General features: G+C 40.9%; 2 protein-coding genes across 7 annotated transcripts in view; one reads left to right on the top strand and one right to left on the bottom strand.

Annotated features, from left to right (window-relative positions):
- Positions 1-2,421: 2,421 nt before the first annotated feature.
- Positions 2,422-19,081, top strand: MALSU1 (mitochondrial assembly of ribosomal large subunit 1; the record flags this gene model as incomplete). Of its 6 annotated transcripts, none has more annotated exons than XR_013995391.1 (6): positions 2,422-2,701; positions 3,805-3,983; positions 8,647-8,728; positions 9,955-10,218; positions 10,755-10,814; positions 16,744-18,274. XR_013995391.1 is itself a non-coding variant. In XM_081080253.1 (6 exons), the coding sequence occupies 5 exons, from the start codon at positions 2,422-2,424 to the stop codon at positions 10,802-10,804; spliced, it is 771 nt and encodes a 256-aa protein (XP_080936379.1). In that variant the 3' UTR covers positions 10,805-10,814; positions 16,744-19,081. The 6 variants fall into 6 exon arrangements, 4 of the variants coding, with proteins under 4 accessions (XP_080936379.1, XP_080936378.1, XP_080936377.1 ...); XR_013995392.1 differs by having other exon boundaries at positions 16,643-17,365; XM_081080253.1 differs by having other exon boundaries at positions 9,955-10,134; positions 16,744-19,081.
- The window catches only part of IGF2BP3 (insulin like growth factor 2 mRNA binding protein 3), a 38,580-nt gene continuing 31,678 nt past the window's right edge, over positions 12,667-19,568 (bottom strand). Inside the window, exons 8-11 of the mRNA XM_081080250.1 lie at positions 16,760-16,834; positions 14,073-14,204; positions 13,262-13,375; positions 12,667-12,971 (exon numbers count right to left, since the gene is read on the bottom strand). Of these exons, the coding sequence (XP_080936376.1) occupies positions 12,873-12,971; positions 13,262-13,375; positions 14,073-14,204; positions 16,760-16,834 (420 nt within the window). The 3' untranslated portion in view covers positions 12,667-12,872. The remainder of the gene's footprint in view (positions 12,972-13,261; positions 13,376-14,072; positions 14,205-16,759; positions 16,835-19,568) is intronic.

Here is a 19,568-nt window from a genome sequence, read left to right as displayed (position 1 = left end):
AGAGAACTGTTTGGATAAGTTGATAACAACAAAGTTATTTCAGTACCCTAAAGAGAACAAATGGGAGCAAAAAGAGGGAGGCTCAAGTCAGGAAGCCTTCTGCAGCAGAAGACTCCTTCTTAGGAAATCAAAGGAATCACATTTTGTAGAAAACACAGGGCAAAGTAAACACTTCCTTTTTTTTTTTTAAACAGAACTGCTACATCCTAACATTTCTGAGCAAAGGGATAAGAGGTTTCTAAAGAACCATCTGAGAAAGCAGAGGGAGATGTCTTAATTGTTTAATTTATTTATTGGGGAATATTGGGAAACGGTGTGTTTTTCCAGGCTATCAAGTCATAGTTTTTTTTCAATCTAGTTGTGTGTGTGTGGGGGGGCGCCCAGCTCACTGGGCCATGTGGGAATCGAACCGGTGACCTTGGTGTTATGAGCACTGCACTCTAACCACTGAGCCAACCACTGGTGGCTCAGCTCCAAGCTCAAGCTGTTGTTTTCAATCTAGTTTTGGAGGGCACAGTTCACTATGCATGTGGGAATCGAACCAGCAACCTTGTTAAGAGCTCATGCTTTAACCAACTAAGCCATCCGGCCAACCCTGAGATGTCTTAATATTTAAGGTAGGTCTTATACAGTGAGTCTGAGTTTGTCATGTGAAAAGGTGGAAGAGGGGTGCTCTAAAAAAACAGAATAGCATGTGCAGATCTCAGCATTGAAAGATGATGGTGTGTTTGGAAAACACCAAAAAGCAGAGGAGGCTAAAATAATTCTAGATGGCAACATGGCAGCATGGAGGGTGGAAAAAGTAGAGATGGACTGGAGACAGGAGAGCCAGGTAGGAGGCTGTCTCAGTAATTAGGCAAGAGCTAATGAGGGCTTGGACTAAGGAAGGAACAGTGGGAATGAAGACAAGAAGTCTAATTCAGAAAATATTTTGGAGGTAGCATAAGCAGGATTTAACAATGGATTAGTTGTTGAAGGGAGATCCTGGAGTGAATGCAGTCCACAGGTCAGGAGATTTGGGGGATGATGATCCATTAAAAGAGATGGCAAATACAGGTGGTAAAGCAGGTATGGCAGAAGCTGAGAGAAACACCAAATCTATGCCTAAAAGGAAATGGAAGTGAAGAGGATGAGTCTTAACTTTATCTGTTTATTCCTTTTTGTTTGTTTGTTTGTTTTTTTGTTTATTCTTATTTTCAAAAATTACTTGAAGCAATTGTAAATATCTGGGGGTGGTACACACAGGTGCTTATATTAGTTTCTGTAGTTTTTAATTCCCCCCAAATTAGTGCTTGGAGTTATTTCTTTAAAAGAAATTAAATAATGTATCAAGCATTTGGGGCACCTACTACGTGCTTGGCCTTGTTCCAGCCATTTGGGATATTTGTCCCCTTCTACAAGCCTCTTCCTTTCAAAAGTCATCAGGCTTGGAGTTCAGAAACAGCTTCTGGTTCCAATATGGCCATGAGCAAGTCACTTTTCCCCCTGGGATCTCTCAGCTCTCAAGTCCTAGGATTTAATACTGTACCTGCACCTCAGCATTCTTTACTCTCACAGACATGGGACCCACAGCGCAGTCCATTGGCATAAACAAGTGATAATTTTTTTGGTGATGAGCAATGGGTAGAAAATAATACGTCCTAATTCCAGTCTAATGAACAGCAGCAACTTCTTTCTGTTCATTCAGTACCAGCTGTTTTGGGCACTGCGGAGAGAAGAGTTAAAAAGAAAACAAAATTTCTGCCTTCCTGAAGTTTTACATTCCAGTGAACGGTGACAGATTAAAAAATAAAATGAGAGCAGCTGGATGTCTCAGTTGGTTAGAGCGTGAGCTCTCAACAACAGGGTTACCAGTTTTGATTCCTGCAGGGGCCCATGGGCTGCACTCTCCACAACTAGATTGAAGACAACGAGCTGCTGCTGAGCTTCTGGAAGGGCAGCCGGATGGCTCAGTTGGTTAGAGCATGAGCTCTCAACAACAAGGTTGTCAGTTCAGTTCCCACATGGGATGGTGGGCTGTGCCCCCTGCAACTACGATTAAAAACAGCGACTGGACTCGGAGCTGAGCTATGCCCTCCACAACTGGACTGGAGGACAACGACTTGGAGCTGATGGGCCCTGGAGAAACACTCTGTTCCCCAATAGTCCCCAGTAAAACTTTAAAAAAAGAAAAAGGACGTTTTCCATCACTATGACATAGGTCAAAGTGAGTAATTACTAGTCCTCTGACCACGCAAAATATAATCCCCAGTCGTTTAGTTTGGGCCACCTTCCTCCTCCTCTGCATTCAGACTCCGCCCACGGCCCCGCCTTCGGGACCTGGTCCCGCCCACGCCCCTGACGTCGATTTTCCGGGCCGCTGCATTGAACCGGCCAATCGGAAGCCGCAGAAACTGCTCGTGCTCCATTAAGCCCCGCCCCATGAGTAGATGCGTGGCGCCGGCCATGGGGCCGGGTGGATGTGCGGCGCGGCGGGCGTGGACGCTGCTGTGGCGCAGGGCCCTTGCCCCGGGAGCCGGGGCCGCGGTGCGCGCGGGACCCCGGGTTCGGCTGCTGACCTCGGCTCGGCCTTCAGCGGGACCAGCGCTCAGCCGGGCCTGCGTGACTCCGTGTCACGCGCGCGGCCTGCACAGCGGGCCTGGCCTGGAGGAGCGAGAAGAGGGGGCAGCCGACGAGGGGCGCCCCGAATCAGGCCTTGCAGGTACGGGACGTGGAGGAGGGCGGCGGCGGCTTCCTCCAGGCCGCCGGGAGCCTGGTCCCAGCCGAGGAGGCTCTGAGTTCCCCTCTTGATGTGTTTCTCGTGGAGTCACGAAACTTCTGATCCAGAGCTGGGAAGGGACTTGACAGGTTTTTGTCGCCAACTGGGAAGATGAACTGACGTCTCCCAAACCCAGGCGTCCGAACGGCCACACTGTCCTCATCCCCCTTCAGACGCTTCCTAGGCTCCCGAGACTTGTCGAGGATTCCGAGGAAGAGCCGGGGGCCGGGGGCGCAGGGGGGTGTCAGAAGCGCTCCAGGCGACGGGGCTCATTTAGGTCCTTTAAAGTTTTTAGAAACGTGAGAGGTGGCAAATAGATGACACCTGCGGAAGGATAGTGTCTGCGAGGGAGACCTGTTAGTGAACTAGCCATTGGGAGCCCGTTTAGGAACGTAAGGAAAGAGGTTTCCACAGATAATAGCTGTTGCACAGCCTAAATGGCTTTATAAGAAAACCCTGAGGGTTTAAAACGAGAATTGCTATTAAAATTGTAACCCTCTCTTCGGTTGATCTGGAGCCACACGCTTCCTCGGCGAGGACTAAGTGTCTTCATCTCTCCAGTGAAGATTGTGGAGGAGGCACTATCTCAGAGCCTTTCCAGCTCGCGGTTTTCCTTCTGTGACCCTTTATGTCTGGGATTTAATTTAATATGCCCCAGCATACCACCACCGCCCCAACTTCTGTTTTTCTGTCTTTGTATAGCAGTTCTGTGTTCGAGGTATATTGCCCGTGTCCTCCAGTACTAGTGAACAGAAAGTCCTTTGTCGCTGATGTGTGGTTCTGCTTGCACACGGTAATGGCAAAGGAAGTGTGGTGGCTCAGTAACCTGAGCGCACTTCCTATAAAAGTGGAGCTGTGCGATATAAAACCACTGGCCAAGTTCAACTTCCAGGAGACCTGGGCACTGTCTGCTTTCAAGACATTTTTAGATCTAAGTACCCTCACGGAGGAGCAGTTTCACTGTCAGTTGCCCGTATCTCTGGGTGCATAGCGGGTCTCTCTCTCCTACTTGGCACCTGACACAAGCAAATCTTTGTGTGTTTCAGGGCATGCTGGTCTCCAGTTTGACATCGATATGCTGGTTTCACTTCTGAGGCAAGAAAATGCAAGAGACATCTGTGTGATCAAGGTCCCTCCAGAAATGAAATACACAGATTACTTCGTGATTGGCAGTGGGACTTCTACCCGACATTTACATGCCATGGCTTACTACATTGTGAAAACGGTAGGGTGCTCTGTTTTCTCTTTAGAGCGGTTGACTGAATAGTGTCAGAGCATCAGGCTGAGGAGCAATACTCGAAAAGTAAACCCATCATATGAGATTATATAAGAAGCCCAAAATTTCAGAATTTGTTTTATGTTCTTTGATAGTGAAAGTTACAGGGACAAATATCCATCCCTAGTGAGTCAGGATAGTTCTAATTCTTTTTTTTTAATGACAAATAGTGTTTATTTATTTGTATTATTAGTTTCAGGTGTACAAAACAACGTAATAGACATTTACAGCCCTCACAAAGTGATAACCCCCCAGTCTACTATCCCTCTGACGCGTGTGGCTGTTACAATTCCAGTGACTATATTTCCTATGCTGTACTCCACATCCCGTGATCATATATATGTATGTATGTATTTATAGTTGACACTCAGTATTCTTCAGCGTCAGGAGTACAGCGCAGTGGTCAGGCGTCTACACCGTCCATGAAGTGGTCTCCCTAATAAGACAAGTGCCCATCTGACACCCTACAAAATCTTTATAGCATAATTGATTATATTCCCCAAACTGTCTTTCATTTCCCCATGGCAATATTGTGACTACTTATTTGTACTTTCTAATCCCTTTACCTTCTCCCCCAGCCCTGCCCCCCTCCCATCTAGCAACCATTAGTTTTGTTGTTTTTCCTTATATCTCTGAGTCTATTTCCGTTTTGTTTGTTTGTTGATTCTGTTCCTTAGATTTTACATGTAAGTGAAATCACACGATATTTGTCTTTCTGTCTGACTTATTTCACTTAGCATGATGCCTTCTAGGTCCGTCCATGTTGTAGCAAATGGCAAGATTTTGTTCTTTTAAAAAAGAAAAAAAAAAAGATTTTGTTCTTTTATAGCTAAGTAATACTCCATTTTTTATATATATATATGTATATACACACACACACATATATACACACATATATATATACACCACATCTTTATCCAGTCGTCTCATCAACGGACACCTAGGTTGCTTATATATCTTGACTATTTTAAATATTGCTGCAGTGAACGTTGGGGTGCATATGTCTTTTTGAATTAGTGTTTTTGATTTCTTCAGATAAATACCCAGAAGTGGGATTGCTGGGTCACATGGTAGTTCTATTTTTAATTTTAAGGAATGTCCATACTGTTTTTCATCGTGGCTGCACCAGTTTACAATCCCACCAAGAGTGCACAGGGGTTCCCTTTTCTCCACATCCTCACCACCACTTGTTGTTTGTTGTCTTTTTAGCCATTCTGACACGTGAGGTGACATCTCATTGTGGTTTTGATTAGTATTTCCCTGATGATTAATGATGTTGAGCATCTTTTCATGTGTCTGTTGGCCATCTGTCTGTCCTCTGTGGAGAAATGTCTATTGAAGTCTTCTGCCCATTTTTTAATCAGATTTTTTTTTGATGTTGAGTTGTACGAGTATGAGGTCTTTTATGTTTTGAATATTAACCCCTTGTTGGATATATCATTTGCAACTATCTTCTCCTATTCAGTGGGTTGTCTTTTCGTTTGTTGATAGTTTCCTTCAAGGTGCAAAAACTTTTTAGATTGATGTAGTCCCTTTTGTTTATTTGTCTTTGACCTAGGAGACATATCCAAAAAAAAAAAAATTGCTAAGGCCAATGTCAGAGTTTATTGCCTATGATTTCTTCTAGGAGTTTTAGGATTTCAGGTTTTACATTTAAGTCTAATCTATTTTGAGTTTATTTTTATATGTGATCTAAGAAAGTGGTCCAATTTCATTTGTTTGCATGTGTCTGAAAACAGGGCAGTCTCTATTTATTGAAGAGACTGTCTTTAATCCATTGTATATTCTTGCCTCCTTTGTCATAGATTAATTGACCACATAAGCACGGTTTCTAGGTGCTCTATTCTGTTTCCTTGATTTACGTGTCTGTTTTTGTGCAAGTACCATATTGTTTTGTAGCTTTGAAATTAGTGAGCATGGTGCCTCCAACTTTGTTCTTTCTCAAAATTGTGTTGACTCTCTGGGGTATTTTGTGGTTCTATATAAATTTTAGGATTATTCTAGTTCTGTAAAAAATGCCATTGATATTTTGATAGGGATTTCATTGAATCATAGTAGATTGCTTTGGGTAAATATGGACATTTTATCGATATTAATTCTTCCAGTCCATAGCATGGTATATCCTCCCATTTATTTATGTTTTCAGTTTCTCTCTTCAGTGTCTTACAGTTCTGAGTACAGGTCTATTACCTCCTTGGTTAAATTTATTCCTGGGTATTTTATTCTTTTGGGTGCAATTGTAAATGGGATTGTCTTCTTAATTTTGTTTTTGATAGTTCATTAGTGTATAAAAACACAACAGGTTTCTGAATATTAATTTTGTATCCTGCATCTTTATCAAATTCATTTATTCTAATACTTTTTGTGGACTCTTTAGGGTTTTCTATAAATAGTATCATATCATCTGCAAATAGTGACTGTTTTATTTCTTTACAATTTGGATGCCTTTTATTTGTTTCTTGTCTGATTGCTGTGGCTAGAACTTCCAAACCTATTTTGAATAAAAGTGGTGAGAGTGGGCATCTTTGTCCACTTAGATAAAAACCTTTCAGCTTTTCACCACTGAGGATTATTCAGCTGTGGGTTTGTCATACGTGGCCTTTATAATATTGAAATATGTTTCCTCTATACTCACTTTGCTTATGGATTTTATCATAAATGGGTTGAATTTTGTCAAATGCTTTTTGTGCGTCTATTGATATGATCCTACGATTTTTATATTTCATTTTGTTTATGAGGTATGTCTCGTTGATTGATTTGCAGAACCAACCTTGCATCCCTAGAATGTCTCACTTGATTTTTAATGTATTGCTCAATTAGGTTTGCTAATATTTTGCTGAGGATTTTTGCATCTATGTTCATCAGGGAATTGGCCTTTAATTTTCTTTATGTAGTGTCTTTATCGGAGTGTGGTATCAGGGTAATGCTTGCCTTATAGAATGAGTTTGGGAGCTTTCCCTTTGTTATTTTTTGGGACAGTTTTGAGGCTAGGTATTGCCATTGAGTATGATAATAGCTGTGGGTTTTTCATATATGGCCTTTATCTTCAGATAAGTTTGTTTTTATTTTTAGTTTGAGTGCTTGTATCATGAAAGGATGTTAAATTTTGTCAAATGCTTTTTCTGCATAAATGTGAGATGATCCTGTGGTTTTTGTCCCTCATTTTGTTAATGTGGCTCATTACATTGATTTCATATGGAACCATCCTTACATTCTAGGAATAAAGCCCACCCACTTGGTTGTGGTGTGTGTGTGTGTGTGTGTGAAAATTTTATGCTGTTGAATTGGTTTGCTAGTATTTTGTTGTGGATTTTTGCATCAGTATTCAAGGATATTGGTCTGTAGTTTTCTTATGGTGTCTTTGGGTAGTCTCATAGAATGACTTAGTGTTTCCTCTTCTTGAATTTTTTTGGAATTGTTTGAGAAGAATTTGTGTTAGCTTTTGTTTAAATATTTGGTAGACTTCAGTGAAGCCATCTGGTCCAGAGCGTTTCTTTGTTGGGAGATTTTGTTCCCTATGTTCCCCTATTTTTAAATTGAAGTATGATTGTGTTGAGAGGTTTTTGATCACTGATTCAATCCTGTTACTATTACTGAATGTCTATTCAGACTTTCTATTTCTTCATGATTCAATCTTATGTTTCTAGAAATTTGTCCATTTATCTAGGTTATCTAATTTATTGGTGTGCAGTCATTCATAGATTTTTATAATCCTTTTTCTCTAAAATTGATAGTAATGTCCCCTTGCTTGTTTCTGATTTTAGTTGAGTTTTTAATTTTTTTCCTTAATCAGTCTAGCTCAACATTTGTCAACTTGGATCATTTTCAAGAACCATATCTTGGTTTCATTGAGTTTTGCCTTTTGTTTTTCTCTAATCAGTTTCTTTCTTTCTGCTAGCTTTAATTGGTTCTTCATTTCCTAGTTCTTTAAGGTATAAGTTTAAGATTTTGATTTGGGAACTTTTCTCCATGTAAGCATTTATAGCTATAAATTTCCCTCTTAGTATTATTTTCACTGTGTCCCATAAGTTTTGGTATGTTGTGTTTTTATTTCAGTTGTCTCAAGATGTTTTCTAATTTCCCTTATGATTTATTTTTTAACTCATTGGTTTTCTTAAGTGTTAATTTCTGCATATTTGTGAATTTTCTAGTTTTTTTCTGTTGATTTCAAGTTTCTTTTCATTGTGATCAGGAAATATATTTTATGTGATTTCAATCTTTTTAGATTAAGACTTTTTTTGTGGCCTAACATCATCTATCCTGGAGTGTTCCATATGTATTCTGTTGTTGGGTGGAATGTTCTGATGTCTGTCAAGTCCAATTGCCCTGTAGTGTTGTTCAAGTCTTATATTTCATTATTGATCTTCTGTCTAGTTGTTCTATCCATTATTGAAAATGGGGTACTGAGTCGCTTGTATTACTGTGTTGCCATGTATTTCTTCCTTCAGTTCTGTCAATGTTTCATGTTTAGAATCTGATTTTTGATGTCTATGTTTACAGTGAGGAATGAGTAAGGTAGGTCCCAAATTAAGTCCAAGAAAAAACCCTTCAGACCCTCAGAGCAACTTCCCCTACCCCTTCTCCCTTTAATATATGGCCTACCTTTTTTCAGTACAAATTTCTGAAACGTAAAAGTGAGCCTCATGTTAAGATCGAAGGAAAAGACACCGATGACTGGCTCTGTGTGGACTTTGGTAAGTGATTTGGGCACATTTTACATACTCGGTATGGAACTAATCTTGAACTATTTTTAGTTACAAAAGGATTGAGATTAAATTGTTGAGTTTTTCCATGTAAAAATTTTGAAATTTGTTTCATTATAACTCAGGTGGTCTTATTCACATGTGAAATGCTCACCAGCCTTGTACGTATGTAGTCACACAGGCCAGAAAGATGATGGAGAATAAGATGGGTAACATGGTAGATGGGAGAGATCCCCTTAATGGTGGTGGAAGGCTTGGGGTACATGTAACCTTGGGCTTAGACAACTCAGCCGAGGTGGAGGAGAAAGGCATTCCAGGCACAGGACTGGAAGTTTGAAAAGACCTAACAAATTTGAGTATGAAAAAAAGTGTTTACCCACAATGTACTTACTACAAAGAGAAACACAGTAACTGTCAAGAACTATGAAGGGTCTGAGATTCCATCTTACTTGTAAACTAACAGGTTAGCTGACCAGTTTCATGGATATTGTTAAAGACTGAAGACTATTGCAGGGTGAGATGCAGGACGGTTTATTGCTCACAGCAGTAACTAACCAACAGCAGCAGTTTTGCATTAGGTTCCCTGAGCCCTGGTTTCTATAGGGAAACACAGGGCCTGCACACACACAGGTCTAAGAGAGGAGCCCCGAGAATAGGGCATCTACAGCTTTTATAATGCGCAGGAAGCAGACCTGCATTTGTTCTGGCTGTTGCCCAACTGTGAAAATAGAAAATGTCCTTGATTGAAAACCACTGCTGTAAGCAACCTGCCCTCAGCTCCAGAGGCAGTGTCAGACTGTTTGCCATCCAAACATCCTTCAGGCAGTCCAGAAGGAAAGGCAGCCAGTGCTGTGCTCACAGGATGTACGGACATGTGACACATCTGGAGAATTGTCTCCCAAGAGTAACTTGACAGACCTCACCTGTTAGCCGCTTGAAGAAAGTTACCATTTGAGTAATGTTACGTATTGACATCATGTATGATGAACTGAGAAAAAGGCACAGCAGCACTTTCGTGGTGTTTTGCTGAATGGGATCTACAGTTTGTGTTTCGAACAAGTTCCCAGATGATGCTCATCTGCGGTCCACACTTAGAGAAACCACAGCTCCAGTTCCTGTAGTTATACTGTCAATGATAAACTGTCAGAGGGTTGGGCGGTCCCAAGAACAACAGCAAAAGAACTGCTGCTTCATTGTCATTCTTATGTGTTTGACAGGCAGCATGGTGATTCATTTGATGCTTCCAGAAACCAGAGAAACATATGAACTAGAGAAATTATGGACCCTACGTTCTTATGATGACCAGTTAGCTCAGATAGCACCTGAGACATTACCTGAAGACTTCATTCTCGGCATGGAAGATGACACTTCATCCCTGACTTCAGTGGAGTTCAAATGTGAATAAAAGGATAGTTTTAGTCATTTCAGATTGGGATTGAGTCACTTCTCAAAAACATAGCTCCTAAACCCCACCCAGTTGGGTAAGTTGTCAAAGCAAGTCTTATTTCTCTGTGGGCACTCTGCTCCCTGACATCTGGTTGTGGAGACTAGGTAAATGAGCATCAACTACCATTTTGATGTCTTTATTCCTGAGGTCCCAGCAGGATTTCCTGGCGTTATCACTGGTCCCTGTGCTTCACTTGAGCTCTCTGCTCAGATTTTAATTAATTTTGCTTAAGTGTAAATCTTATTCTGTAGAATGGAATAGTCAAAAGTTTTTAAATAAAACAAAAAATCACATAAGTACCCCACTCACTCATCCTATGACTTCAAGCCTCTAGTTCTTAGTTCATATGCAACAGTGTTACCAAGGCTCAAGTTAAGTACCATGGAATGGAGAAAATAATTGACCAGTGGATACTGGTGCTTAATTTGAGATTTAGTAACATCCTGTCAAAGTCTGTGTAAGTTTCTAATTTGCCCAAATTTAGAATTTACATTTGTTTGAAAAGCCAAAAATAAAACATAGTACATACCAAGCTGCACCTAATGATGACAAACTTTATTCTGCATCAAGGTATCTGGAAAATGAAGCTGCATTCGGGGCACATTACAGATGAGGAATGAGCCATATGCGGTGAGTACAGACTCAGTTATAGAAGGATCTCCTAGCTCTTACCAGATACTCCATTACCAATGCGTAATTGAAAGTAAAACATGATTTGCCAACACTAAAAGGCTAGAAATGAGATATGACAGAATGTAAACCAGCAGAAATAAATGCAGCACCTATCTGTATTTAAAAAAAACAAACACCAAATAGTGGAAAAATCAAATACTGAGGAAGAGCTCTGGCCTTAAGCACATCTCACCTAAAAAACCAACTAGAAAACCAGTCTTTTTTTTTTTTTTTTTTTTTAGCATTTCACTGTATGGAAAAAAAATTATGAATGCTAGATGAATTCAGTGACAAAAAGGGCACTTTTTGGCTAAAACTACAAAATAAACTTGTTTTCTGAAAACATTTAGGAAAACATTTCAAGTCATTTTCAAAATGTCTGATATGCAGATCATCAGAAAAGTTTACCTAGGCTGTAGAAATTCATCTTGAAATACAAATGAGGCAAAAATGATTTTTAAGGGGTTATTATATGTCCTTCAGATTCGTGTGACATGACGACTCTGGTCATTTTATGAACAAAAGCAACACAAACAATTCTGAGAGCAGCATGGCCTTGGAGACCACCCACACCCACATAATTGTACATACTGGGCTTTGCCATCAAGTTACGGATGGGCAAATTAGCTCAGTGTCAAAGGTCAAATGTCTTATCACCATCATTTGAATCATATTCCAAAAATTGTTTCCTTACAATAACTGGTTGCAGAGAATACAGAAATCCTGCTACATTTTTATGTAATATTTTAGGTGGCCTTTCATTTTTCTTGATTTATCATTTAAAAATCTTCAAAACAGCTTAGTGAGGCTCATGACAGCGCCTGCACACGCAGATGGAACCTTTGTAAACACTGTCACACCATCTGACTGCCCCATTGGGCTTCAGAAAAGCAATTCTTGTGGGGTCTGCTCAAAGCGTAGACCAACTGGTCCGAGGTGTCTGGGCAAACCCAGCATCCTAGGAGACAAGCTGAGGCTTGCTTTTTGCCGATCAGTTTAAAATCCACAGGGGCTGCATCTCTTCCTTGATGCACTTTCTTTAGGTAGTGATAGTCAAAAGCACAAAGCATTTATGTATTCAATCACGTAGCCAAACAGAAAGAACCAAAGTCTCCTGAAGCCATTGAAACTAGCCATTCCCAAACCTGCAACCACTTCGCTGTCAGGACTACCAAACGGCTCCTACCATAAACGAAAAAATGAATGGTATCGCTGCTCTCCAAATATAGGCACTGCTCCATGTCACTGAACGTTTATTGGATTTTCCAACTAATAACTGTCAAAAGCCTCAAAAAACCTGAAATTAATTTTCCAGCTTTACTGTCACCAGCCAGAAGTAATTTTTTTTCTGTTATTTGCCTGTTAGCTAATTAAATTTTAAGTTTATTTTTTAAAAAACAGTTGGATTTTTATCTTTATAAAGTATATAAAATTTTCAAAAAAAAAACCCCACAAAATTTTGCTTTCATTGCATTACTGAATACCTGAGGTAGTAGAGTAAAAATGCACGTTCAATACCCCTGCCAACACCATTCAGCACTTCCCTTAGGTTATTCGTGTTAGTGTTAGATTAAAATAAAACTGAAGTTTTTCTGTGCTAACAGCTTAACATTTAAGTTCCTGTAATAATTCTATTCTGATCCAATTTTATTTATTTGATGAATTTAGTGAATGCATCATTAAGCCAATTTCTGGCACTGTGGGGGAATATTAAGAAAAATTAGAGTATTTGTTACACTGAGACTACAACAAAAGGGAAGTGCAGAGCTCTTCTCTTTCCCTCCCTCCCCCCCTTATTTTTTTTCTTTTTAAAGCTGGGTGTCATACATTTCAGAGAGCATAAAGTATACATTCTCACAGAGACAGGAGTTCGAAAGTTGCCTGGTCCTCAGAAACAACTGGCTAGGTAAAAACTTGTGCATGTGGTTCCGGATGGGGGCTCGGCGCCCGTCTGTTGGTTAAGCAGCCTGTCTTTGGTTTGGCGTCTGCCTCCGTGGTGGGCTGTTTCCTGAGCCTTTACTTCCGTCTTGATTGAGGTGGCCCACTCTGCAGAGCTTTCTGCTGTTGGTGCTGCTTTACCTGAGTCAGAATTTCCTGAATTTTTCTCTGGGCAACCTACAAAAGGAGAGAGCTTTGAAATTCCTACCTGATCAAAAGTTACTAAAAGTTGTTTTACTTTTCCATTTCAACAACTTCAAATAGAAATTTATTTGAAGATTAAAGATACATACTAATTAGTTCAGTTTGCTAAGTAGTCTCTGAAATCTCCTGCTAAAAGGGGGATTAAAAGTGTTTAGCACCAAACAACCTTAAGTATTGATATGGGGTGGGGGCACCCATAGGAAACTTGTTTCCACTTGACAAAGAAGCAGAAAAGCTTGCTTCTCCTGTTCGAGCCCACTTGCCTGGCAAGCATAGAAGTGACCAGTTATTTTAACCACCACTTGATCATTCTCATCAGGCGTCTGGTCACGAGGGACAACAACTTCTGCACTTGACAAATTCTGGAGCTCATTCACCTGCAAAAGATAAATATAAATCATGTTGAGTTTTTTTTTTTAAATCACTATTTTCTGAGCACTTACTTTTTTTAAATCCCACTTTTCTGTGCCCAACACTAGCTATGCTTTACAAATTTCATCCAATCCACTAATGGTTCTATCAGGTTATGAATATCGTCCCCATTGCAAGATGATGAAGACTAACGCTAACCCAACGAAACTGACATGCCTCAAGTTACATACGTGAATGGCAGAGCCAGATTCAACCCTCAAAGTCTGATTCCAAAGGGGGTACTCTCAATCACTTCAAAATTGCAAACAGCTTTGAAAACAACTTAGACGTTACATGTGTTAAAGAGAAACGGGGAACCATTTGCTTTTTTCAGTCGTAGAGGTACAAGTTATAGAAATAGATGAAATTTTGAAAAATTTTCTTTTCACATCATTGTGCAGTAAAGAAAAGCTGAAGCTACATCAACAGGAAAATGCAGAATGCCCCTGACATGAATATGAGTCCTCTCACAAGTGGTCTGAAGGACAGGCATGTGTGACCCCGACACGCAGACGAGAGGAACAAAAGGCAGGCTTCTCCAAACCTTGGCCCAGACGGTCCTGCTTTTTATACATTAGCCCAACTTCAGGGACTTGGAACTCCTAAGTACCTTTCAATGCTCTCCCTTTCATACCACTGCACAGGTTTTGCTGAAGTACTTGCCGTTTTGCCTCCTTTTCCAATAACTCTGCCAGCAGCAAAGGATGGCACTCTGATATGAGCTTCAAGTTTCACCTCTTCTTTAGGACTAACAAAGTTTTCTTCTTTAATTTTTCCATAAATTCTTCCCTGAGCCTATAGATGAGAACATATCCTGTCAGTGTCATTCATGTAGGAGACACAGAAGGTCCATTAACTTCAAAAATAGCCCAAATCCACTGGAATAGCTGTTCCCAGAGGCACATCTGCACTTGGTCAATCGTTGAAGATCACGTAAGACATGGAGAAGTTTTCTAGGGAGCCTGAGAAAAGGTTGACAGTAACAGCCACACATCACGGAATTGAGTGATTGATGAAAGAAGAATAAACCATGTTCTTCTGACAAGAACAGTTCAAGACAGTTAATTAGTCATCCTAACTAAAAGTAAATCACTTTTATGGGCAGATGGCCACTTGCTCTCCAGTTCTGAAAGGTAAAACCTCTCCTACAGGCAACAAGAAAACTGTGTTTTTCTTGAGCAAAAGAGACTGGGAAAGAACTGCAGAGCCAGCTGTGCCAGGCTCACAGGAAGCCACGCTCGTGTCTAAACGGGCCAGTAAGAAACCTGCTGAAAGGAGTATTTTCTGTTTAAACACGTTTCTCCATCTTAGCCAGGTGGTTTCTACTCTGAGTAATAAGGCTACAAAATCAAGTTAACATATACTTCTGATATTTGTAGTCAACACATCCTGTCACCTGCACACAACTAGAAGTTATACATAAGAAACCTCTCCTATTATGGATACGACCATTAATTAGCTCAGCTATGCACCAAAGGGAAAAGAAGTCAGATTGGTTTGATCTAACAAGCTGCCAGTGCAAACCACAAAAAACAAAAATAATCCAACACACTTTCATTGGTGCAGAAATGAGCACATTTTAGGGGATTACAGGGAAAAAACTACATCTTGGTATATATTCCATTCATCCTCAGTCTCACCACAGATGGAGCTGTTAGCACAAAGGACCCTGGGGATATACATCGTTCTCCAAAACAAGCTCCTGAGAAAAAAATACAGGTTAGGAGGTTTGCTATTCCTTAGGCCTCTAAAATAATTCATTTGTAATTCTCACGGATCACATATATGAGATATAAGCATTATAGCTTTTTGTAAGTGTTCTGTTTAAGACAACTGTACAGCATGTGCACTGGAGGATACAGGGAAACAAACTTTGAATTTCCCAGCATTCAAGCACTGTAGGAATTGCAAGGTAGTCATTCCACTTATCAAACAGTAAGAGCCCAGCACCAAGAAGAAACAGTGATAACTGATGTTTGTATGTATGTATATTGTAAGATTTCACACTAAAAGTGGCTGACCCTGTAGGGTCAGGATAGGAAATAATTTTGACATTTCTGACTTAGGACTGGAACTGCCCAGACCACAAGGCTGGTGGAGAGACTAAATTTCTTCACCTGAGTGTGAGCCCAGGCAACTCACACCTACATCTCAAAGCAACTAATCCTTTTGCTTCCTGTTCTTCCTATAAATGAAATGAAAAAAACTTTTGGATTTTTAGTGGAAAATGGCCCATAGAAAATAGACGGCAAAGAAAGTGATGGTTTTAAAAAGGAGGAGATGGGAGAGGTGTAGGCACTTGTCACCAGCCACATTTTAGAGCTAAAAGAACTAAGGCTTTAAGAGTCGTCCTGTTACGCAGCTGCTACACGGTAGGAACAAGACATGGGTTTTGGATAAATAAGTTTCATTGGAATTCAGTAGTTGCTTTGACCTGTGACAGACAAGACACCCGCACTGATTTTTACAGGGGAAACCATATACTCAGATACGTATTTGTGTATTTGAGCACTCGGCCCGGTCTTCGTCTCACTCACCCAGAGAGTCCGTTTAACCCCACCACCAACAAGCACATTTATATTGTGCTTCCTGTGTGTCAGGTATTATTCCAAGCACTTTATATATTGTTTAAGCCTTGTGGGTGCTCTTAACCCACATTTTACAGATGAGGAACTAGCCAGCGAAAGGTTAAGAAACTTGCCCAAGTTCACACCGCTGGTAAACAGAGCTGGGATTTGAACCAGCAGCCTGGCTGCCAAATCTCTGTGCTTCATCACCGTGCTACAGCACTGCGTGATATATGGTGAGGGGCGTGCCGCCTCAAAGGCCCCCGACCCCAATAAACGAGTGAGCAGTGCTTCACACCAGGACACATGCCACTACTGCCTCTAAAATTTGAGGATTAGAGTGATTTGTGGCGAGACTATGGACAAGGGCAACAGTATATCCAAGGGGAAGAGGGAGGGAGAGGGGGCGTTTTAATTCAAGGTTAAGGCTTCTCAGGGACTAGGAGAAAAATCTGGGAACAAGTTCTACTAAGCACATTAACCAGGCAGGTTTATAAATTTCAGTCTGAAGGTCTCAGCTTCACATACGATAATGAGGCATTGAGCCAATTTCTCTTTGGGAGATAGGTAAACTCAACAACCATTACAGAACTCTTGAAATTAAAACAAAGTCTTTGGGTTTATTTTTGAAATGTAATTTTGGGTGTGTTTCTGCTTGGTTCTTAGTCTGACAAATATCCACTGAGAAATTCTTCCTGCTGAGTATTAGATACATTTAAGGGAGAAGCCATTAATATTCTCCGCATCTGCTCATTCCCTGTGTCCAGACTCTAGAGCACATACCTTGAACTGAGCCTCTGGTGGCCCGGTGATAATCACCATCCTCACTTTAGCGTCTGGTGCTTCCGCTGGAGCAATCTGTAACAGACCCATCAGGGGGTTACGACATTTTCCGGTGCCACTAACAGAAATGCTACACAAACCAGCCAGACACGTACACACGACTTACTGAAATGTAGAATGAAAGCCTTCTGGAAGGAAGTTATAAAGAGGCAGCGATTAATGTGGGTTCGTTAGTTACTGCGCCTGCCACAGACTGACTGACACGGGGCAGGGCCGGCCCCAACGGAAAAGTGCATCTGCTGTCAGCTAAGCCTCACTCCATCCTGATGCGCGATTGCCTCTACAAATGGGCAGACTGAAGGGGGGTTACCTGGCCCGTGATGCCACAGCTCACAGAGCTGGGAGAGCTGGTCCTGCCATCTCCACCACCCATGTTCCTAATCGTACACCTGTGCTGCTCCAAGTGTGGCCCTTGGCCCACATGTACGAGAACGCCCGAGGCTTCCTGTGTGTGCAAGAAACCGCTACGTTCACCAGTCAGGACGACTGGCAAACTCCCCCAAAGTGCGCTCACGAGTAACGTGAAATAAACTGAACATTAATTTGAGAGAAGTAAACTCCGACTTGTCTATTCTTGCAGCGTATCTGAAATGACACCAAAGTCTGGGCTGGGGTAATGTAGAGACTGTTGGAGGAGGAGGAATTTCCTTCAGCATTTCCCCAGAGTCACAGTAAGAAAGGATTCTGGGACCCGGCTGGTAAGGAGTTGTTTTAAAAGAAAGACATTTGCTAGACATTTACTGTACAGGAAGCAAATTCTCATTATTTAAAGTACATCACTATATAGGAATAGGAAACAAAGACAATAAAAACCACTGCAAATTCTACCACTTAGTTCTGATCATGATCACTGTCAGTTAAGAGACCTTTCCCCACACGTTTACAATCAAGAGAATGTGTCTGCTTTTCACGGAGTCATGCTTTCTCTGTCCGTCACCATGAATCGAACATCACTGTCACCTCGAGCCAAGCTGACACTATTCCTGCTTTATGCTGGGCACTGACTACTTTTGAGTCTATAAAACAAGCAAATAATTACTTCCTTTTAGTCCAAGCTCTATTCACAGGAAATCCCTGTGAAATCCCTGAAAAGAAGATAATTGTTTTTTATCTTTCTGACTAGTTTTCTTTTTTAAAAAGTCCCTTTGTCAAAACTGGTGATAGGCGGCTGACGCTAAGGGCACTCATCCTGAGGTTAGGACTAGAAAATGCCGCCATCTCTCAAAAGCCTGAGCAAAGCACGTGCCTTTTGATTCATCAAATCGACTTCTGTGGACTTTTGTTAAAGCACGAGATTGTGTGTCATAGTTTGGCTAAAAGAACTCTGTGCAGCTCTGCATTTCATCTGTGCAGGATAGATTAAGAACAATCTACATGTGTAAGATGTGAACACACATAATTGGGAATTTACATATATGTGAATCTACCAAAGTGTTAAAAGAGTGGTGAATCTTTCATATTCTGTGTGTTTCAGATTTTTTGGAAACAAAAAGCATTTTAACCTCATTATAAAACCTCCATGAAAAGCCAGAAAGAAAAAGAAACAAATGTCTAAATACCAAGTTCTTGTTCATGAAATGTTCGTTGCAGTTTTCCCAAAACGAATCTACTAGGTTCTTTTTAATGTAGGAGATTTATTTAATGTCAGAGATTTATTTTTAACTCATTAATCAGGAAACTAGCAGGATAGTAAAGCTAGTTCACCACCTGATTTTTCACTTTTTTCCTTTACCCACTTATTTATTTTGGCTGCATTTCCTGTGCACACATTTTGTTATCTTTTGCTATAAGAGAGTATCTGAGGACTATTTCTGTGTGTGGTTGTTTTATGATTTATTTACATGCAGTAAAGTTTACTCTCTTGGTAACAAATGCAGTCATGTAAACACCACCACAATAAAAATAAAAGCAGTTCCATCATGCCCCCAGTTTCCTCGAGCCGCCTCTATGTAGTCACCCCCTCCCTCCTCCACCTCCAATTCCTACCCAGCAACCACTGATTTTTTTTCTCTCCATCCCTATAGTTCTGCCTTTTCCAGATTGTCATATAAACGGGATCATACAGGGTGTGGCTTTTTGAATCGGACTTCTTTCTCTTAGCATGACACATGAGATTCATCCAAGTTACAGTAGGTATCAATAGTTTGTTCCTTTTTATTACTAAGCAGTATTTATTGTACAGCTGCACCACAGTTTGGCAAACATTTGTTTCTTCCCATTTTTTGGGAGTTATGAATAAAGATGGTACAAACATTTGAGTGCAGTTTTTTGGGTACTGTATTCTTTAAAATCTTATTAAAAGTTTATAATATATAACCAAAGGTTATAAGACATAACCAAAATAAAACCCTCCAATAGAATAGAGGGGTTTTCCTGAAGAAAGCTATCATAGCAAGCCTCTGACAATTTGTGTTTTTTAAAACAAAATGACCCATGTTTCTCAACACATCAAAATACAGACTCTTCAGAACACACAATTATGTAGTCAGCAGATACCATTAGTTGCGCTCTGGTGTTCGTTACCCTACCTCCCACCACAATAAAATTGAGGTAACCACACATGGACTGTATTTCCCTGCTGCCCCTTCCACTACGTCTGGCCCTGTGACTGTAGCCTACAGCAGCTAAGGGGACACCTAAGAAACGGTTCTTTATGTTCTCCTCTCCTACTGGCTGGGCCACAGATGTGGTCGTTAGAACACTGAGCCGTGTCATCTGGGCCCATGAGGGACCAAGGGCATGCCTGGGG

Source organism: Rhinolophus hipposideros (genome assembly GCF_964194185.1).
Source record: "Rhinolophus hipposideros genome assembly, chromosome: 18".
Classification (NCBI taxonomy): domain Eukaryota; kingdom Metazoa; phylum Chordata; class Mammalia; order Chiroptera; family Rhinolophidae; genus Rhinolophus; species Rhinolophus hipposideros.
The sequence above is the reverse complement of the archived record's forward strand: the minus strand, read 5'-3'. Positions and strand labels throughout refer to the sequence as shown.